This window comes from Ischnura elegans, chromosome 4 (genome assembly GCF_921293095.1).
Source record: "Ischnura elegans chromosome 4, ioIscEleg1.1, whole genome shotgun sequence".
NCBI classification, from domain to species: Eukaryota; Metazoa; Arthropoda; class Insecta; order Odonata; family Coenagrionidae; genus Ischnura; species Ischnura elegans.
In genome coordinates this window covers 14,759,454-14,782,856 of record NC_060249.1, presented here as the reverse complement: position 1 = coordinate 14,782,856, position 23,403 = coordinate 14,759,454, and the positions used below count along the sequence as shown (strand labels likewise).

At 39.3% G+C, this 23,403-nt stretch overlaps 1 protein-coding gene across 3 annotated transcripts; it reads right to left on the bottom strand.

Annotated features, from left to right (window-relative positions):
• Positions 1-6,875: 6,875 nt before the first annotated feature.
• LOC124157075 (threonine aspartase 1) lies at positions 6,876-23,395 on the bottom strand. Of its 3 annotated transcripts, XM_046531547.1 has the most exons (11): positions 23,261-23,395; positions 23,113-23,180; positions 22,910-23,038; positions 20,728-20,876; positions 17,765-17,844; positions 16,730-16,803; positions 13,574-13,702; positions 12,326-12,539; positions 10,565-10,725; positions 7,767-7,922; positions 6,876-7,184 (listed from the first exon to the last, which is right to left on the bottom strand). In XM_046531547.1, the coding sequence occupies exons 1-10, from the start codon at positions 23,286-23,288 to the stop codon at positions 7,830-7,832; spliced, it is 1,125 nt and encodes a 374-aa protein (XP_046387503.1). In that variant the 5' UTR covers positions 23,289-23,395; the 3' UTR covers positions 6,876-7,184; positions 7,767-7,829. The 3 variants fall into 3 exon arrangements, with proteins under 3 accessions (XP_046387503.1, XP_046387504.1, XP_046387505.1); XM_046531548.1 differs by lacking the exon at positions 22,910-23,038; XM_046531549.1 differs by lacking the exons at positions 22,910-23,038; positions 23,113-23,180; positions 23,261-23,395 and adding an exon at positions 21,382-22,094.
• Positions 23,396-23,403: the final 8 nt, after the last annotated feature.

Here is a 23,403-nt window from a genome sequence, read left to right as displayed (position 1 = left end):
CCCTAATTTTGAGTTTTCAGTTTTGGGAAAAGTAAAAAAAAATGCATTTGAATATAGTCCCCCCCTTTACTTTTACCATGGGCATTTTTGGAAAAAAAGGGGGGACTATATTCAGACATATACGATATTTCAATCATTTCTAACAACTCATCATAATTCAAGAAATGACTGCAGACCAGCCAATGGCATACCTCTACTGAGTCACCCACATGTGTACATAAAAGTACAAAAATTGCACAGAGAAAAAGTCATTTTCCTTGACTGAGATTCAAACCCAGGTCAATCCTCTCCAGGTTAGGGTTCCCACTCAACCGTGAAAACCTTAAAACCATGAATAAGCCGTGAATTTCGTCTACCATGAAAAAATCTGGAAATAGCCGTGAAATTCGTCATAAAACCTTAAAAACCTTTCAAATTTTAGATTTACGATTGACGGATCAATAGAAAAATAGGTCATGACAACACACCGACCTTAAGGCTGTGATTGGACGACCTTTAACCAAAGCGATCATTAACCCTGGCGAGAAATCAGACACCTCTTCACTTCCCTGTCACCCTCCATTTTCTCACTCGCAACCTTAAGCCGGCCCTAAATTTTACTAACGATAGGTGACGTCATAAGAGCACTTTCGTTGCTGTGTTTTGCATTCCTGGCATTTATTACGTTTGCTATATTTTTAGTTTTTAGTATTGGCCAGTGATTTTTATGAGATCAATATTTCTTCCTAAAATGGCTCATCAACAGACCGTGAATTTGACCCAATTTAGACCGTGAAAACCTGGAAAAAAACGTGAACTTTATAATTTAGTTAGAGTGGGAACCCTGCAGGTGTTTCAACCACCATGGCATCATCTTCTTCTATTGGCTGGTCTGCAGTTACGTATCCCTTGAATAATGTCATAGTGAGTGTGCTGGAGTTCTAAGTTCTAGCTTTAGCCTTGGTACTAACCAAAAGTTAAAGTCTTTTTTTAGTACATTTTCATCATCAGATACCATTTCCAAATTGTCCAGGGTGATATCAAGGTGAACGTTTCACGGCTCTGCTGTTAGCAATATGGGGATAAATTTTGCTCCACTTGGGTCATTCTCAGATAGTTGATTTTAAATTATGTGAACAGTTGTTTTAAGCATTTGAAGTTTCTTATCTAACTCACACAAAATGGACTGGTTACCATTTTCAATTGCAAGTCATACTTATTCAATATTCTCCTATTTTATTACTTTCAAAGTTCTACAAAAACGAGAATCACTATCATCAGATTTGCGGCCAAATTTAAATTTCCTTACTATTCCTTTACTTGGGTTTTGCTCATACTCTTATACGCAAAAGCCTTTTCTGTTATTTAAATAGTTGTTGTGCAAGTCTTTTTGAGTTTAAAGCAAAAGCTGATGCAAATTTTTTGATCAGCTTTTTCGTCATTCTTAGCGATAAAATCTGGCAAATTAAAAAAAAAAGGCATTCTAAACAAATACATGCCGTGCATAAAATATATATCATGTTAGTAAATGTGGGCAACTGATGAGTTTGTGAAGAGTTTCTGATTATTGTGATACCTTATAGACGTTAGTAAAATATTCCAAAACTGAGATATGAAGGAAGGGAAGACTGGATTCTGATGAGACAGACCTCGTAAAAGATTGCCTGGCACTTGCTCATACAAATCTCTGTACTTAACAATGGTGAGTGTTATATATGAAGCAGCTTTAAGCATGCATTTGGTCCGCATGTTGATTATTTTAATTGCTGAAGTAGGCTTGGATGAGCATTTATTGTTTACATGAGTTGCAAAATGAGAAGAGAATCATTTTCAATTTCCAGGAACTGCACTTGGTTTTCCAGCCGGCTCAATTGCCCCACGAACTCCAGCATTTTCTCCTGACTCTTCTGTCACTCATTTCCCTGATGACAGTTCGCGAGTCGGAGCCAAAGTGCTGGAGGCCATGGAGATGTACCCTGCTGGTAACCCAAGAACAGTTACTGAATATCATTCGCTGCGGAAGCGCAAAGTCTTACATGATCCTTTGTATATTTATGTTGCTGACATTGCATTTTAACCAAAACTCTGAATGCCGTATAAAGAAAGAAAGAAAGAAACCGGTTAAGATGAACAGGGTTCCCACTCAGCCGTGAAAACCTAAAAACCGTGAATAAGCCGTGAATTTCGTCCACCGTGAAAAAACCTGGAAATAGCTGTGAATTTCATCATTAAACCTTAAAAATCTCTCAAACTTATAAAAAAAGAACTACAATTGACAGATCAAAATAAAAAAAAGATATTTCCATCATGTTTCAAGGCCGAGCCACGTACAGACACATTTATCTCCACACTTATATTCGAAGTGCAATTATTGGTGCCTTGTGCCATCACGACACATTGATCTGTGATTGGAAGACCGGCAAACAGTGTTCATTAACCCTAGTGAAAAATCAGACACTTCTTTACTTCCCTACCTCACTGCTCCTTCCATTTTGCCACTCACAACCTTAAGCTACACCTAAATTTTGATATCGATAGGTGACGTCATGAGAAATAGCACTTTCATTGCTACGTTTGAATTCACGGCGCCTGTCACAGTTGATAAATTTTTAGTTAACGTATGGGCGGTGACTGTTATGTCATCAATATTTCTGCCTAAAATGGCTTATCAACAGACTGTGAATTTGATGATATTTAGACCGTGAAAACCTGGAAAAAAACCGTGAAGTTTATAATTCAGTTAGAGAGGGAACCCTGATGAATGCATTGAATTTCCATACAATGGTGAAATGCTCTCCACGATTGGTTGTGTCCCTGTGTGTCCAGTGTGCCTCTTATTTGTCAGCGTAGTTAGCCAGACCACCAAGTTATGTACAACAGTTGCATTATTTGTGACTGGTGTGCTTTGCATCGAATCTCAGGAAAGAACATGACCATTATAATTCTTCTATGAGCTCCTGTATGCAGTCTGTTTTTGTATTCTCAACATTTGTATTGATTGGATTTAAATTTGTGTCAAATATCTGATAAGCTAACGTGATTCTGTCATCCAAAAGTTTTTGTTCAGCTACGGTTGAATTGCATGGATTTTGTCTTGCTTGGATAGCTTACGCCTTCATTACCAATCTATACCATAGGTTTTATTACATGCTGTTTCTTGCCAGTTGTGTGTGTGTGTGTTGTGTGATTAATGTTCTGATTTTTGGTTGATACATGTGTTTAATAATGTTTCAATCACAGTTTTTCATGGTGCTATTTTCATAGATTTAGACAAATCTTTTTTTACCTTTTTGGGGATTGAGTTTTTTGTTTTATTATGGATTTTTTGTCAAATTTCCTGTATTGTAGACTAATTTTATTTCTCCCTCTGGACTAGGCATAATGTTCATCTCTCTGTGGTAGTAATGAGTGTGTATAAAGTTTCAAAAGATCTCGAAACTAATTTTAATTAAACATGGGGAATGCTTCAGTGTCAGGCTTTTTTTTTCCATTGATTCGCGCTCGGTTGAACTTGTTGGCCAAAGAATGAAGTGAGGTACTTATGATTTTGAATCAACCTTCAGTATTAATTTTACTGTAATTTTGGTGAATTGTGCGTGTCACGTGATTCATTCCCCATCCAACCTTGGCAGCATTTTTTAATTGCACATGTTCTTTCTAAACTGCATCATGCAGTACTGTGCTTGAAGGTACTTAATTTTTAACTTAAAAGTGTTTGGATTGTGTCCAAGTTGAAGAATGCACAAAGTGAGTGAGTATATTGTGTTGGCAACATGGTGCAGATGATATTTTTATACATAGCATTTTGATGGTTATTGTTTAACTATTGAGTGTACTTAAGCCAAATATTTGCATCATGCATTGTTCACTTATAGTTCGTTTTTTGTATGCGTGTAATTTTTAAAAAAGTTTTGATGAAAATATTTAAGAGCAAATAAATAATGAAAAAGAACAATACTTTTTATTGGCCTTCTTGAAGCACCTTTGACTCTCAAACCTACCAATCACAAAGGGTTTCACCTCTTCTAAAACGTCGCTGTTAGTGCAGAAAAGAGCGGTAGATCATTCTTCCCTTCTCTTGCCCCCATGGCAAAGGTCTCCCTTTGTAGCTAACCTGGAGTCTGGATGGATATTATGAAAGCCAGACTCATCAGTGTTAATAATTCCTTTGGGCCCATACCCAGCCACTAAGGAAGGCGAATTTTTCTTCCACTCATCCACTGCTGCTTACTTTAAGTCATCAAATTCCATTGATGGTTAAATTTGGACAGCCATCAATTTGAGGCCTGGAAATAGGGTAGTTTCCTTCTTCAAAGAAAATGAAAGGCATCGATTGCGATTTGTTACCCACCATTAGTGTATTCATAATATATAAATTATTTGGTTATAGAAATCCCAGTTTAGACGAATGGCAATGGTCAATTTTAATAGCATATGAAAAAGGTCAGATTGGCGCCCATGCGATGCCACTCCACGTGATGTCACAGGGACCTAGTTTCTATACGAGTAGATAGGAGTTTTACATCGTCTGAGATTAACAATGCATGCATGAGGCACAGAGCTCTAGGAAACATCTCTTAATAATCACCTATTAACTGCCTGTGGTTGGAAAGTTTCCTTTGTTTGATAAGGTATTAATAATCCTTATTTAATCTAAGCGCTACCTGCTAGAGGGTACTCTGCTACCTGCTAGCAGCCTGCGTTGTATCAGCGCTCAAGCCTCGCCTCAAGGTCACCTCACAGGGTGGCAGCGGGAACCAGAAACACGTCACACGGACTTTTCCCATCATTCCTACTTAGCCGTCGTGTTTTCGCACGCTTGAAAATTTTCACTTTTCATTTAATCGCAAAAAATAGATATCATCATTTAAAAGTCTAAGAGCGTGAAATGCGTACTCCAGGAGTAATAATCTTTCAATTTATACTATAAAAAAATAATAGGAAACACCCTTTTATGCATCCCTAATTTTAGCGCTACATATCGTATTTTCCCGATCCTGTAGGATTGACCCAGATAAAGGGATTGGCTCTTGTCACTCCTGTGAATCACTCTTTTACTTTCCTGTCTAATTCATCACTCTTACATGGTCACAACCTCTTCCTTTCGCGAACAAATTGCTCTATATTTCCCATTTGGTGCCTGTTGGCAATAATAGTAAAATGTGGATGCTGGAATCTCTAATTTCTCCATGATTGCTGTTGGTGGGGATCGGGTAGGTGTGGTGGTTAGAGTGTTGCCTTCCCTCCCGGCGGGCTCAGGTTCAAATCTCGGTGGTGGCAGGGAATTTTTCAGAGACTGCCAAATCCCTGCTTGAATGTCGTGTGGAGAACACTTCTAGCGTAGCACTCCGTCCGTCGGATGGGACGTTAAGCCGTGGTCCCCTTGGCGCCTTTCGTAAAGAGCAGGCTAATGCCGACGCCGGGTTTCTCTCGACCCCTCCTTCCATACCCTCCCCTTATGGCACAAATGACCTCAGCTGTCGGTCACCTCCTCCAAATGCCATACCTTGCTGTTGTTGTCACTCCTCCATGGACGTTTCTAAAATGTGCAACTTCGTATTCACAGAGAGTTGTCTGCGTTTTTTTGGTGGTATTGGCCATTTTACAATCAAGAGAGAATTCAAAGTACAGTAGATTCCGTTTAATGGGTCCACTGATTACTTGGGGCACCCACTTAATTGGGGCAGATCTTGAAGAACAGAACCCCATAGAGGAATATCCCAGAGTATTCTCTTACTTGGGACAGCATGCCCCTTTATTGGGCCATGAGTCGGCGACATAGACTCTATGCTAGCGACGAAATTAATATTTTTTGTTTTCAGAATACTATTTTTTTATATTTTCCTCCTTTGATTTACTCTTATTTTTCACAAATGTTCCTATTCTTGCCCTATTTTGAAAGCTCTTGTTGTTATACCACACGTAAGAGGATAGGACTTTTCTTTAATAGGGCTTAGTAAAAGACATTCATTCAGCGTCGCCCGAGGCTGTGAAAAATATTTTTGACTACATTGTTATAATTCTTAAAAATCATAATAAATTAGCTAAACTCACTGATTTAGTAATCAAATTAATAGTTTAATAAAATCATGCTGCATTATAAACATTCTTAAGTCTTCTTTCTTTCATTTTAATGTTTGTTTATGCCCATATACAGGATAGTTCGCCTAATTGGGGCAAAGTGCACAAGTCCCGATATGTCCCAATTAACCGGAATCTACTGTATTAGAAAAGACTAAATTTCTGTAAAAAGTAGAAAGTATGATCTCAAAATATTTTCCAATACCCTGGTAACAAGTCCGTTTGTCTGAATCAACAACACGTGCAAATAGCTGTTTCCACATATAACTGCTTCCCTCTCATCCATACCCTTCCTCACTTTATACGTACCTCCATGGTCTCAAGAGTCTTCCTTGTTTCCTTCTACCACCCATTTTAGAGCGACCTTGGCAATTTTTCCATCGTGAAGATGTTTCTATACCATCATAGTTTCCTATCCAATCAAGTTTCCCCAGCATGACTTTCAACCTCGGTGATTATCGTATTTATCAATTCATTTTTGATATCCTGCCTGATCTCTATCAAAATTTTATTCTTTTTGGCACATCATTTTCTTTTCATTTGGAGCCCATTTAATAGCAATATGCACTCCACTACAGCATTTTATTTTCTTTTGTCATTTTGATCTTGCTACTGCTGACATGTAAATTATGTTTTAATACTGTATTTTTTTCTAACTCAGAGGCTTCATTTAAAGGCCCTTTGAGAAACTTAAACCTTTAAGATATTGCCAAGTTGATTCCTTTGTGTCAATTAGCTAGTGTGCGTTTTGTTGTTCATTTATAGATATAAAAGCAATAGTGTGGCTGCAAGCTACAAAAAAGTAAAAAAAGTCATTCTGTGGACGGTCGTGTCCAATACACCGACCTTATTGTCTTTATTTAGAATCAAATTTTATAGTACAAGATTACAGTTAAAGACATTGTCAAACCAGTGTACATACTTGAAGCTTGGGGCATCAGCTGTGTGGAAAAGAGTTCACAAAGTGATTGAATTACCAAACTTTACTTCTTGTTCAACAAAGCCCCTCTTTTTGACACTTCATGTGAATAGCCAGAGGAATCGATGTGGTTATCATCCTCATGATTGCCATTTCATGAATCCTATGGAGTGATCGTAGAACCTCTTGATTGGTTGATGGGAAACCTAAAATTATGACAATAAACACTTCAAATTATCTCCTACTTGAACCACAGAAATGCTTCATTCAATTGCCAACAAAAACAAGCATTGCAAAGCAACTACCGTCATGCATTAAAATTCCAATGTCAATCAAATTTTATACATACAATACAAATAAAATCCTACTGGAAATGTCATTACATTTCAAACTCACAACCCAATCAATAATTATAATCACAATTGCTATTTAATGTTATTACAAGTGGCTGTCCAGGGAATATTTTATTGTTGACTTTAAAGAAAAAATGAGATATTCAGTTAAAAAAGTGATTTCGATGAAAATGCAAATCATAAAGGAAAATTGATAGAGCAAATTATGAACTTCATGTTTCCTGCTGTGTCTGTTTAAAAAATCCCAGACTTCAATCTTTGTTGAAAGTACTTTTATAGAGCAAAAAATGAAGCTGCTGCACTGAAACCAATACTTGGCAAATGAACGAGTAAGAGCCCTTGGGAATGAAGGAAAAAGCATATACAATGTAAACCCTGTAGTTATATCACCACGTATTCAGCATTTAAAAATGCAGTAAAAAATGTAAGCACTTACATGTCACTCTTGCTAAGGAACCATGGTAAGAACCTATGTAGCAGCTGGTGGTATGTGCCCATCAGCCAAGTTCAGAGTTCAAATTCAGATTGATTCCTTCAACGTTGACCTTGCTACCAGGAGTAAAACCCACAGGCAATCTTGACATATGGCTCTGAAAAAAAATAATCATGTCAGCAATGAAATTCTTGGTTTGAAAATGATTGCATTTAAATCAATCGTTAATCAACCTTCATCTAGAGATCTGAAAAGCGAAGGTTACCAAAGAGGTTGTTAACCCAGGCCCAAAATTGCAATTCATTTAAGAAATTCTTCGGATGGAAGGAAAATAACTTAAGGTGAAAAAAATATTTCCCATTCTGCCATTCTCTTGTACATTAAAAATAAGAAAACAAAAACGTTACTGCCCACTTCTCATTCGTCACTAAAGATTCGGTGATGCCATGAGAGTAGTAGTGCATTTTCTCGTTCAGTGAGAACCTTCCAGTGATGGAAGAAATCAGTAACGAGAGAGTGCAAACAACAAGGAACCACGCCAGACTAATGCACCAGGCCTAGGAGTTATGCAGAAGCAGTCAAATGATGTCATCAACTTATCTGTGAAAGGGTCAAAGCCTTTGATATTTTGTCATGAGTGGCTCTAGAAGTGGGCGACAGATTGGAAAGACTTATTGGTTTCTTTATTTTTCAAGCAGTATCCCAATCGACGGAAAAAGAAAAAAGTTGAACATGCCCATTGTCCCTCTCAAAAAAGAAACATTTTAAGTCACAAAGATAAGAGGGGGCCATGAGAATGAAGTGAGAGGGAAGGGTCAAACATAACACACAGCGCATATTTTCCACAGTTGGTTGCTTGAAAACACGCAGGTGCATTCCCTGCACATGAAAGGTTGTGAAATGACATACATTAACCACGAAGGGTTTTTGCTAGAGATGTGCGAATAGTATCCGCGAATACTCGAATACCTCGAATATTAGAAAGTATTCGATATTCGAGGTTTCGAATAGTTATGCGAAAAGTACCGCCTCGAATATCTCGAATTACGCGTCATACAATGTCGCACGCACGTCGTTGGTAGTTGACTCGGAAAAATGTAGAGAACTGTAGTCATTTAGTGCTCGCAGCGCCGTTTTACGCAAGTTGACGAATTACATCAAATTCGTGGATTTTAGCGGTGAAAAGAGTTCGACGAGGGGAACCGAAAATGGTCGGGTGAAAAAATCCGAAAATCCCCGATTCCCCCCACCAGGAGAACCTCAGTGCCGTGGGATAGCAACCTTAGGGCATTTCCCACGATCCGCTATCCCCCTCCATTCAGCACTCGCCTCACCCACTCTGAAGCTTTCCTCTTCTCCGAAATCAAACAAAAGGTCCCAGCTCGCGCAGGGATCGCATTACGAAGACCCCTGCTTCAAAAAAAATATCGAGTTACGAGAACAATAAAAACGTGTTTCACGCCCTCCCCCTTTTTCTCACCCACTGACCTTTTTCTGGCTACCTGCTTCGAAGTTACCCATTTCTGGAGGTCAACTGCTGTGTGAGTACCGTGGGATACTTACATTAGCGCATTTCCCAAGATCCGGTATCCCTCTCCATTCAGCACTAGCCCACCCCTCTGAGGCTTTCCTCTTCTTCGAAATAAAAAAAGGTCACAGCTCGCGCAGGGATCATATTACGAAGACCTTAGCTTCGAAAAAATACCGGGTTACACGAGAACAATAGAAACGTGTTTCCGGCCCTCCCTATCCTCCCCCACTGACCTTTTTTTTCCTACCAGCTTCGAAGTTCTCCATTTCTGTGGAGGTCAACCGCTGCATGAGTCATCTATTAGCGCAAAAGGTGTCTAAGAATAACTTTCGTCAATTGATGTTACACCTTTATTGAATTGAAATATTAGTAATGTGCGCGTAATTTCAAAAAGAATAAGACCAAACACGAAGTATTTCTGAGTTTATTTAAGCATTTTACGCAAAGAAATAAATGTCAAAATACGAGGGAGACCTAGCATTCTGGCGAAACTCGATATGAGCAGCAAAGCTTCTCGGAAGTTGATGCGGTATTTTTTTCCGAAAACATATATCAAGTTACAATTAATGAGTGGTGCTATAAATCTTTATTTTTACAGTCCCAGACAAAGGGATATTTTCACAGAATATTTGGTTTCTCCCTGATAGCAATTCCAATTCATCTTCTTATCTCGTGAGAACTCCCAAAGATGGACTGAAAATAATTGAAGAAAATCCAGTGGAAAAGAGCTTGTATTTTGCAAAATGCCTCAGATTGTCAGCTAGCACTTGTCAGCAGAAGTGGGGGTAAAGCGATGTTAGTTGAATTAATTATATGCCCAATTGTTTCCATAAAATTAAAATATTCATTAATCAGCTAAATTCCTGTTCGAATCCTTTAAAGTAAATCAAAATTACTCCCCAAAATCTTGAGTTGCCTGCTGCATAGGCAACCGAGTCAAACATTCCAGCATTCATCATTTAGTATTCGAGGTATTCGAAATTCGAGGTATTCGAATATTCGAGCAATGATTTAATATTCGAATTCGATATTCGAATTCGATATTCGAATTCGAGAAATCTGCTATTCGACCCATCTCTAGTTTTTGCCCATTGACCTTCAGGGGTGACTTAACACAGCTCATGAAAAGAACACTGAATGGCTTGCAGCAAAATATGCCGTAAAAGGAGCTTCTGAAAACAAACAGCTTTATTGAGGTTATATAAAAATGTCGTGATATGCTAGACAGATAAAACTTAATTCAATCACTAACAGATGTAATCACTTACTTTAGGTTTACTTTCGGGGGCAGCCACCATATAGCCAATGCACATGGTTTTAGTTGAGTGAGCCCACAAGAACTCCACTTTTTCAGCTGTTCCAATTCCACGAAGGACGATAGCTCCCGCAAGTCTTCCTGTTTCATCAACCAACCGCAACAAAGGTGACCCTAAGACAATAGAAAGGAAATGCATACATCACATCAAAAAATTGTGATTACATCAGATAATCAGTGCTGTAGAGGTGAAAATGAAAACATAATAGGATTCTCCTGTCAAAAGCCGTGTGCTTTGTCACCCATAGCACTCTTAATATGGGTTTGCAAATGTCGTCATATTGCTGATGGCATCTGAGCTGAGGCATGTCCTCATATGGCGGATGGAGGGATCTGAATTTCATGGGAAAATGAGCTATAATCAGAACTCTTAATATAAACTGAAATTTATATCTCTTATGATACAATCAATCAAATTCATGACTTTGCAATTATATTCCTTGCAATTACAAATACTAAACTGAAAATATTGAGGATGACTTGATTTCTCCGTGGTCATAGCTGTGCTATAGGCATTTTTGAAAACTGATAAAAAGCACCAAAAGTAGCAAATTAATAAACCTTGTACTTGATGGACATGGACGCTGTCTCCTTCACATTGTCTCTGTGGCTGTATGACTGAAGTTGGGAAGTAAAGACTTTTAGGCACTTAACATTTTCACTTGATTTGATCTTAAGTTGACAACATTGCTTTACATAGGATGTCTAGAAATGGTGTCCAGTAATTTTGAGAATCTGGAAATCTCGAAGAATTTTAGTTTTGCTGGAAAACTGGAAATAACGAATTAACACTTGAATTTGTATGTGAAAAGTGAAAAATGTGTTTATTTTTCGATACCCCCACTGCAAAAACACTCAACACTCACCCACCGAATCAAATCTGCTCATCTAGTAGCCCTAATAGTACTAGATGCGCGGATTTGATTCGGTGGGCAATAGGGTGGTTTCCTATTATTTTTTTATTGCCTAAATCGAAAGATTATTACTCCTGGAGTGCGTATTTCACGCTTTTAGATTTTGAAATGACGATATCTATTTTTCGCGATTAAATGAAAAGTGAAAATTTTCAAGCACGCGAAAACGCGACGGCTAAGTATGAATGCTGGGAAATCTCTGTGTGACGTCATTCTGGTTCCCACTGCCGCAAGTGAGGTGACCTTATGGCGAGGCTTTGAGCGCTGATACGACGCAGGATGCTAGCAGGTAGCAGAGTACCCTGCTGGCTGGAAGCGCTTGGCTTAAATAAGGATTATTAATACCTTAGCTAACGAAGAAAACTTTCCCACCTAAGGCAGTTTTAGAGGGTGATTATTACGACATGTTTCCCTGAGCTCTGTGCCTCATGCATGCATTGGTAATCTCAAATGATGTAAAACTCCTATCTACTCGTACAGAAACTAGGTCCCTGTGACGTCACATGGAGTGGCATCACATGGGCGCTATTCTGGCCTTTTACAAATGCGGTTAAAATTGACCATTGCCATTCGTCTAAATTGGGATTTCTAAAGCCAAAAAATTTGTACATTATGAATACACTAATGGTGGGTAACGAATCGCAATCAATGCCTTTCGTTTTCTTTGATGAAGGAAACTACCCTATTGAGTGTTTGTGCAGTGGAGGTATTGTTTTGTTTCTAAGTCCATCATAAGCGATACTGAAAAGAAAATGGAAAACCAGCCCACTCATCAGGAAGTGCATGAAAACTGTACTTACTAAGGAATTTCTCTGTGAATGCTGAATGCAAACGTACAGTGGCGATGTCATCACAGAATTGCACTGCCTGAGCCAGCTGCTGAGCTAGACCTGTGCGAACTAGGTATTCTCCACAGCCAGTGGTGCACACAGCTATTGACTCTTTTTGGAAGCCATCACCAGGACCTCGGGCACCACAATTTTCGGCCCAGCACCCAGCACCAAATATGGCAGCCTGAATGAAAGTGAAAAATACTCATGATAAACCGTTGGAAATTTCATGTCATCTGTCATTACTACAGACTTAAACTATGATGGTTAAAAAAAAACTTACAATTTGCAAGAACGGGACAATTTGTTGGCACAGTTTCATTTGCAAACAAACCACAGAAACAAATCAAACTGATCACAAAACACTTGAGTCTGCTAAATCCCATCCTAAAGTTTTCGGTGTATTTTTTTGAAAATTTCCAGCTTTACCGGGGCAAACTTTGGGTTTTGTAATATCTACGACACACATTTCAGCTATCAGAAACTGAAACAATTTTTGGTGATAACTGTCATCTTTTCTAATTACATTATTAGTTTTGAAACGGTTAAAAGCTGATATAGTTGCTTTAACCAGACCTCAACCTTAATTTTGTATAACCGAGTCACAGTTAGACAATGACTACATTATTGAGACTTATTTTGATCTTTCATATTCGCATGAGTTGTGGCACATTAGGGTTAGCTTCAGAATGGAATCTTAGTTTAGGAACATGCCCTTTAACTCAACCAAAACACCAAAGAACCAAAGGGCAACTAAAACAAACAACAAATGAGCATCAAAAAATGAAACAGAGAGACGACTTATATAAAACAATCTACAAAAGTGATTTGAGTCATTCAAAGAATATGCATGAAGGTGTCCTGTGGTTTATTATGTAGGCACATTTTACTGTCACCCAAGCTCTCCATTTACTTCCGAGACCATTCCCCATGAGTAAACATCAACTGTGAACCAAGGACGCACTACGTTGAAGGACATGGGTTCGAATCCACCTCTCAGCTGATGATCTTACACTGTCAGTGTAATTGTCAATAACATAACTTCATTATACATTCAAATTAGCAGGTTAACCTTACCCTTCCTTGTGAGACTATTTCTCAGGATCTTATAACAATTATAATAGAGCTTAGTGCATAAATTAAGGCATGAAATCAAGTTAATAGTTGCTCAGAAAGTTGATAAGGAGGCCCTCTCACCCACTACAGTCCGCAACTCACCTGTCCCACTCGCCCTGGCTGCTTGAGCGCAATGCCTCCACTGGAGCATGCTGCGCTCACCCTTCCCTCTGCATCCATTGCCACCACGCCCACTGTGTCCAATCGATCCTCAGAGCACGGAGGCTGCACCTGTGACATGCAAGGAGAGAAGAGCCCCACCCACGCTATATCAGGACGTTCAGTAACAGGGAGTTTGAAAATTATAGCTGATTTCCAAGTTTCCAGAATGAAATTTTATTTTTCACTGGAAGTATTGATTTTTTCCTCGTTAAAAATTATTTTATTAATTCATTTGGTTATAAGTTTTTCTTAGTCATATTTATTAGTTTTTTACTCTTTTTTCATTAAAAATTCTTCATAACCATAAGAAATTTTTTCTATGTTTTTCAATGATTAGTATTTTTCAACTTCCATATTTGGATGAATATGATGAAAAAATACAGCATAGTGAAAACTGTAAAAGAATCTGAGATAAATATATATGACCCTTTCTTAGATTGAAATAACGGAATAAAGGATAGCACTCAAGAAGAAGGTTATACATACGTACATACATATACATATACCTATTACAGCCAGTCTTAGCTCTTGACAACAATGACAAAAAAGGCTCAACCACAGAAAAGACTGAGGGAATTGACGTCTTCCGAGGGTAATCATCCAGAGTCAAATGTCAAAAGAAACAGATTCCAGGAATTCCAAAAACATTGCACTCCCCACAATAGGATAAATTCTAAAAAAATGTGACATTGCAAGGGATGGTTGACTTAGCAACTTGCTAATAAAGGCATATTCTTTACTCCTCTGATTTACATCCTTAGCCTGATAAGAACATATTAATATAGAATGGCTAAACACCGACTTTCAATGATTGCACAAAAACAATATACAATGACACAAGTGAAATTAAACTTAGCAACTGGCTAAAGAAGGCACATCGCTTCTGTTGCAGGTAGATCTATTGACACAGAAGAAATTTCCAGAATCAATTCGATATTTCAACGAGATTTCCCTGGTTTTTAAGTGTACATAAATTCCCTGAGATTAGAGATACATTTGGAATTTATAGGTTGGTTATTGGGTTGGCATTGTGAAAGTTATGAGTTTGATTCTTTTCACAGGCTATTTTTTGTATATTTTTTTAGTTTTTTTTTATTTCCAGTCAGAGAGTTTTGTAAATGAGTATCAACAGTAGCCGAATTTCTGTGTTACCTTTGATCTTCATTGTTATGTTTTTACTAGAGATGGGTCGAATAGCAGATTTCTCGAATTCGAATATCGAATTCGAATATTAAATCATTGCTCGAATATTCGAATACCTCGAATTTCGAATACCTCGAATACTAAATGATGAATGCTGGAATGTTTGACTCGGTTGCCTATGCAGCAGGCAACACAAGATTTTGGGGAGTAATTTTGATTTCCTTTAAATGATTCGAACAGGAATTTAGCTGATTAATGAATATTTTAATTTTATGGAAACAATTGGGCATATAATTAATTCAACTAACATCGCTTTACCCCCACTTCTGCTGACAAGTGCTAGCTGAAAATCTGAGGCATTTTGCAAAATACAAGCTCTTTTCCACCGGATTTTCTCCAATTATTTTCAGTCCATCTTTGGTAGTTCTCACGAGATAAGAAGATGAATTGGAATTGCTATCAGGGAGAAACCAAATATTCTGAGAAAATATCCCTTTGACTGGGATTGTAACAATAAAGATTTATAGCACCACTCATTAATTGTAACTTGATATATGCTTTCGGAAAAAAATACCTCATCAACTTCCGAGAAGCTCTGCTGCTCATATCGAGTTTCGCCAGAATGCTAAGTCTCCGTCGTATTTTGACATTTATTTCTTTGCGTAAAATGCTTAAATAAACTCAGAAATACTTCGTGTTTGGTCTTATTCTTTTTGAAATTACGCGCTCATTACTAATATTTCAATTCAATAAAGGTGTAACATCAATTGACGAAAGTCATTCTTAGACACCTTTTGTGCTAATAGATGACTCATGCAGCGGTTGACCTCCACAGAAATGGGGAACTTCGAAGCTGGTAGGAAAAAAAATGTCAGTGGGGGAGAAAAGGGAGGGCCGGAAACACGTTTCTATTGTTCTCGTGTAACTTGGTATTTTTTCGAAGCTAAGGTCTTCGTAATATGATCCCTGCGCGAGCTGTGACCTTTTTTTTATTTCGAAGAAGAGGAAAGCCTCAGAGGAGGGGGGGGGGGGGCTAGTGCTGAATGGAGAGGGATACCGGATCTTGGGAAATGCGCTAATGTAAGTATACCACGGTACTCACACAGCAGTTGACCTCCAGAAATGGGGAACTTCGAAGCAGGTAGCCAGAAAAAGGTCAGTGTGTGAGAAAAGGGGGGAGGGTGTGAAACACGTTTTTATTGTTTTCGTAACTCGATATTTTTTTCGAAGCAGGGGTCTTCGCAATGCGATCCCTGCGCGAGCTGGGACCTTTTGTTTGATTTCGGAGAAGAGGAAAGCGTCAGAGTGAGTGAGGCGAGTGCTGAATGGAGGGGGATAGCGGATCGTGGGAAATGCCCTAAGGTTGCTATCCCACGGCACTGAGGTTCTCCTGGTTGGGGGAATCGGGGATTTTCGGACTTTTTCACCCGACCATTTTCGGTTCCCCTCGACGAACTCTTTTCACCGCTAAAATCCACGAATTTGAGGTAATTCGTCAACTTGCGTAAAACGGCGCTGCGAGCACTAAAGGACTACAGTTTTCTACATTTTTCCGAGTCAACTACCAACGACGTGCGTGCGACAGTGTATGACGCGAAATTCAAAGTATTCGAGGTATTCGAGGCGGTACTTTTCGCATAACTATTCGAAACCTCGAATATCGAATACTTTCTAATATTCGAGGTATTCGAGTATTCGCGGATACTATTCGCACATCTCTAGTTTTTACATTTACAGTGACTATACACTAAAAACAAAAGCATTTTGTTTGGGATTCACGATTATGTCCTGCTGATTTCGCATACTTCGCTCAGAATCCTAGGCCTACAAATTTCATTCACTCAAAAAATTCACAGCTAGCAAATGTACGAAATTCAAAGGAATGACCTGCATCAAAATTTTCACATACTTTCTCATAAAACTCACAGGAAATATTTTCACCAGGGAACGTACCATTTCAAAATCCTCATCCTTCCTGAATGGTTGAAGTTTTCGTTTATTGCGGTGATACTGCCTCTTGGCTTTTTCTGCAAGAAGGAGTTCAGGATGTACATGTATTCAAGAAAGAACCAAACAAAGGAGGAAGTTCATTTTGGATGATTCAAAAATCAGACAATAAAAAGGTACATGATCAAGAAGTTCAAAGCGAAGGGCATGCATTATAGGTATACAACGCATGCAGGCTGGTAGCCAGGGGAGGGGGCTTCGGTCCACCCAACCCTCCTGAGATTTTTTCCTTAGTGGTGACCACCCACGGTAAATTTACTGATGAGAACACTAGCCCAAGGGTATCTATCCTCTGACTCTCCATTTCCAACATCGTCACATTCCATAATGTTTTCTAATAATCAATGATGAATTCAACAATCAGCTTTATGTGAATGAAATATAATGACATTCTATGAAATGCAGGGTTTTCTGAATATGTAGCGTGAGTTAAAAACAAAGTATGTATATGTAAAGGCAACCCACATATCTCCCAAGCTCCCCCTGGCGCACATTTCTGCCTATGTGCATGCCTGGATGAATGAAAGATTTTCTAACCCATCATATGAGTAAACAGAAACATTATCATTAACCACAAAGAGAATTTTATAAGTAGACAGCGGATGAGGGCTCAGGGGAGCCCTTGGAGGATACAACGCACCGGGGCCGGGACCAAGCCAGTGGCTTATACGCCCGATCACCCGGGGAGGGGCTGGAGAGGGAGGGAAAAAGGAAAGCGGCGCCGCCGCGATAGGAGCCTGACGACGCCTCTGGGATAGGATAGGAGGGGAAGGAACGGGACGGGGAAAAGCACCTCAACGCTATAGAAGCGAAATGGGCCCTACTATAAGCGAAACCAAGCAAAGCCATTAATGTTTTAACGATCTTGGAGGATCATTCTATGAGGAAGAATGATCCAACGATCAGATCGTTAGATATTTATAAGTAGACAGGTAGAAGAGAAAAAATTCACCAAATCTTAGCAAAAGAGGAAGGCTTTACCTGATATGAGAGAAGAGGAGAGGGCGTGACTCAGGCCGGAAATTTCTGCCCATTTGGTAGCTCCACTGCCCACGAGTAAGCTGGAAAAACAGCAGGATTGACATTCAAGGATAACAATTACCTATCTATCACCAAACAAGACAAATTAAACATGAACAGTTTCTGAAGGAGGGAGGTGTCCCTAAAGATATGATTCTGATCCATTTTATCCTTTCTAGGAATGACAGCATTCAAACAAATGTTCCATTTTCAATCTCACTGATTTCCAGCCTGAATTAAATTTCCCAGACTTGATATCAATGGCCAAGCATTCATATTAAAAGCTTTTACGGAAAAATTCAGCAAGGTATAATTTGAAATAAAGCCAAGCATTAGCAATACAGGCAGAAATAAAGACTACCCTCGGCCGGCCAGCTACAGCTGCAAAACGCTCACCTTGCTGCTTGCCCAAGTGCAGCAGCTCTTCTCCTTCAACCGCAATTTTCATCACTCTGCTGTACATCCAGAGTATCTATGGAAAATCATAGAAATTTCCTTCCTCATAGGAAATTTTTTCCTTTCCGTAGAAACATTTACCCTTTCGAGATGGCGGAGTTTTCGTCTTAGCATGACTGCTGTACTGAGCCCCAAGAGACTTCTTTCTCGTGGTACGGAGCATTTTTGGAGGACATTCGTTAAGAAGGGTCTTGTGGAACCTTTTTCACCCCTCCCCGCTGTGACTCCGCATTATCTCGGACTCCGAGAGTAGTTGTGCTCCCTCCTTTCCGGGTTTATGACCATACCGGCGGCATTGGTTCGCAGTCAACTTATCCATTGCTTAAATATGTATTTAGCACATGGATAATTGTTGCTTGCACGTAAATTGCAGACTTTGAATTGAATTCCTCATTTTTTTCTGAGCATTGTCAAATTTTAAACGAAGTTCTAGGTTAATATTAACGCATTTAATGCAGCAACAATTTCCATGTTGATGTTTATACAGAACACGAGATATTAGTTAATATTTATCGCAGAATTTTGATTAAAAATTGTAAACGCAGCTCAAAAGACAAAGAATTCAATTCTTAGTTTATATTTCTTGAGAAATGAACAAATATTTATTTCGAAAACTGACTGTATAAACAATTGCATGACCCTCCCTTTCCACTCAGAGGCGTAATAAATGACGAGGGGTCAGGGTACCTGCTCCCGGATTCCGAGGGTAGAGCCTAAACCCCGCAGTGTCGGGTCCTGAAACAAAGACGTCGTACATCTGCGACCGTCATAAAAGGGGGAGAGCTAGACGGCTTTTGTTCTCTTGGTCAGGAAAATCTCAGACAGAAATATACGGCTTTCGTCTCCCGGGTCAAGAAACATCCACACGTATATTTACGTCTTTAGTAGGGAAAAGGTTAAACAATGGTTTCGCTGGTAGTGAGCCCTGGTTACTCTCATAGTGGCAAGGATATTCCCCGTCCCTCCCTTCCTTCCCTATCCCAGAGGTGTTGTCGGGCTCCTATCACAGTGGTGCCTCTTTCCTTTTTTCCTTCCCTTCCAAACCCCTCCCAGGGAGCGTGGGCCTATCAGTTGTAGTACTGGGTCCCGGCTCCGGTGTGTTGTATCCTTCAAAGAACCCCCCCCAAGGGTTCTCATTGGTGTAACTCCAGAGTTTCTCCCTAACCATGATCTAATTCCCCAGACTTCCAATTATGATTTTTATTTCCCTGACCGGCATGACCTCTGACTTGGAAAATAAATATGCACTTAAGATATTTAATGAGAGAGGAAAATATAATGTCATACATATTTAATGAAAAAATAACTTAGGTAAGTTGCACATTTAAAACAAAAATAGGAAAATGAACAGTGGGCACATATATTAATTTGAAATCTTGAGTATGCATACAAAAAATCACTGCCAAAATACCCACAATTGGACAAGACGAATATGGGAAAAAAAGAAGTCCAAACTTCATGAAAAGCTTATTGAACATATTGAAATCCATTTATGATTGCTTAGGAACGTAGCATTATTCAATTCATCAAATCTTATATCTTTTTGAAATCAAACATTATATTTACCAGCTAGTACAATTATGTACATAGAATATATGAACTTGGTTTCTAGGGATGAAATATGTCGGCCTTAAAATATAATATCTTATACAAAGGGGGATTTAGAATTGGAAGAGGGTAGATTCCTTCATCAAAGGAAACGAAAGGCATTGATTGCGATTCATTACCCACCATTGGTGTATTCATAATATACAAATTATTTGGTTTTAGAAATCCCAATGTAGACGAATGGCAACGGTCAATTTTAACCTCATATGAAAAAGGCCAGATTGGCACCAATGCGATTCCACTCCATGTGACGTCACAGGGACCTAGTTTCTATACCAGTAGATAGGAGTTTTACATGGTCTGAGATTACCAATGCATGCATGAGGCACAGAGCTCAGGGAAACATCTCATAATAATCACACATTAAAAATACCTAAGTTCGGAAAGTTTCCTTCGTTTGATAGGGGAATAATAATCCTTATTTAAGCCAAGCGCTACCTGCTAGCAGGGTACTCCGCTACCTGCTAGCAGCCTGCATCACAGCGGCGCACACATCCATGCCCCAAGGTAACCACCTCACTTTGCGATGGCAAAAACCAGAATGACGTCACATGGGATTTTCCCAGCATTCATACTTATCCGTCGCATTTTCGCGAGCTTGAAATTTTTCACTTTTCATTTAATCCCCAAAAATAGATATCGTCATTAAAAAATCTAAAAGCGTGAAATACATACTCCAGGAGTAATAATCTTTCGATTTAGGCAATAAAAAAATAATAGGAAACCACTCTATTGGACATAATATCTCTTTTATACCTGCGACATCATATTCAGCATACTAGTTAATACTTGTGCTATCTGGGTTACGACTATTCATAAGATAGAGGACCACTTTAAAAGTTAGGAGGAAAAAGACAAACCTTGGAGCTACAAGCCCAGAAGGAGCCACAAATCCTTTGGATTGTATTTTGCAGAGTTCGCTAGCAATCACAACGGGGTGGCACATTCCAGGAGCAGCGCCCACGCCTCCAAAGGCCAGAGTCTCTCCCTCCATGACCCCTGCATCCACCTATGGAATGGAGAGTAACTATGAGAGAGAATCTCGAATTCTCCTGGATTCTATTAACAGCCATAGTCCCTTCACTGGGAAGCAAATGGCGAACACCATGGGTAAAAGGTAAACACACCGTTAAAATTGGTGAAATGAAGGACAACGTAACGTGCTGATGGGATCTAGAGAACTGAATGTTCAGTATGAGTGCAAAATGCCATCATGGTGGGAGGCCAGGGTTATGCCTTCATTAAAAACCTTTTTCTAAATTTGATAAAATAATAGCCCTACCATTTTTTTAAAACCTGAGTAGGGTTGCATAAAAAATGAGGAAAATTGAAGGAATAGCAACATCATCAAACATTGATTTGAAAATTTTGTCATGAGCAAAAATATAAATTCAAACAGGTGGTGAAACAAAGACATTGGACAGCCTTCAACATAAGGAGAGCAAGGAGTTTTCAAAAGTTTTGAAAAAACTTTAAAGGGATCTTCATTAACCCTTTCACTGCTTTGAACGTACCTGGCACATTTGCACAGCAGGCTCCTGTGAACATACCCTTTCATCCTCCCTGCCATGCGGTCAGCACTTTCACCGCATGTGATGGGTAGGTTTCCGGAGGGTTGGCCACAACGAAAGGGTTCAGTTTTCACGTAGATGGAAAAAAATTCCTCTTGAAAAACCATAAGGTAGCATACTTGTATAAGACAGCATGTGTTCCATTAGTATCAAAGGCTACTAGGAGCATCTGCGTTTATGCTTTGTCAAGCAAGATTTCAAGGCCATTGCAGGTAGCATCATCAGGCAATGAATAAAAATTGGAAAGTGGATGTCTTTCATATACTTGACAACCCTCCTCACTCCGCTGGAGAGGTAGGCGGAAGGGTGGCCCTGATGTCACATGATCTCTCAGCCATGTCCTTGAGCAGTAAGCACACTTTCCCCCATTGTGGTGTTATAGGTAGGTGAATCATTGTTGTTGTAAACATTCTGGAAATATCCAGACCGTAACTTCTTTTGGAAGATTCTCTTCCCCATATGTCCGAGTCTAACACCATCCACTCAGTTAAAATTCTGGGGGCATTTCTCCATTTAAATTGCCTGGCAAGTTAGTCATCAGTGATTAAATCTTTCTTCGGCTAATATCTGCATTTTGTTGATTAAAATATTATGTCCTTCTTCAGAGAATGTATGCTCAGCTATGGCTGCTTCTCCGTGCCTTGATTTAATACAGTTTTAGTTTGTACATGTACATGTACAGTTAGTGATGTTTATGCTCTTTTAATCAGGAAGTTATGGAGTGCCGTCTGCCCAACATAGGATTCCCCGCAAGAGCACGGGATTTTGTAAATGCCTTCTACATTTATGGGATGGAGTCAATCCTTGGCCGAAGGAAACAGGTCTTTCATCTTCTTCAATGCCCTGCGTAGTGCCACGATTCCTACTTTCCTCAGCATGGGAGAAATTCTCTCTGTGGACCCCAAAACGTATGGGATGGTATCGTAGGCAACTAGCGTGGTTTTTCACTCTCTTTATGTGCAGTCTTATGCTGTGTATTCCTTTGAAAGTCTTAAATGGCGATGGATGAATGATTCAGAATAGCCATTACCTCTGAATAATTCCTTCACATGGTCCTCTTCATCCCTCACAGCACATTCATCTGACACCACTCTGGAAAGCTATCTGGCCCTCCCCACCACTCTAACCCTATGAAGGAGTGCCTTGATGAAGGATGCTTTCCGTTGACGATGGTGGCTGGAGTCGGCTTTACTAAGAGAGTCACTCAAATTCGGAAACTTTGGTCATATTTAACACGAGTACATTTACATTTATTCACATATGGGTAGAGGTATTCCGAATTTCATAACAGTAAAATTTTATATGGTCTCAACTTTTCATCAAATAGAGAGTTCCAATTTAACAAGTGATTCGAAATAATTGTAACTCATGTGATCCAAAACTTCCCTTTTGGAAATATTCAATTGAACGGAATTGAATATTTCCTGTAGGGCTTAAATGCACGAACGACCAAAATCCCTCTGGTACCAACCTCTACACTTCCATTTATATTAAGGTTGGATCCGTATCCCGCATTCGTAAGATCTGATGCCTCCAGTGCTACAGTCGCACCCATCACAGCATCCACGGAAGTTCCTCCAGACAAAAGAGTTGACACGCCCTAGGAAACGAAAGTTAAAGCTAATGGAGGAAAAATACTTGCGTCAAAGGTAAAAGTAACTTGTTGATACTCACCACTCTACATGCGGAACGGCATAATCTTTTATATTCTCGCGACAAACCTTCCGAGTGATTTCCCGCTCCTGTGGAATAATGTTAGTGGACATTACACATACTTGTATATTCTCGGAAATTAGACGGTAGAATCAACGTCACAGCCTACCAATGTGTACACCAATGAATCCATGCATTTCGCATATTCTAAACAAAAAGTAAAATACAAAGCAGTAAGTTTATCACTTATACGCAAGTATTACAATCAAGTAGCCCTTCCGTGCTCACAATCATTGCTGTTAAATCACGCGC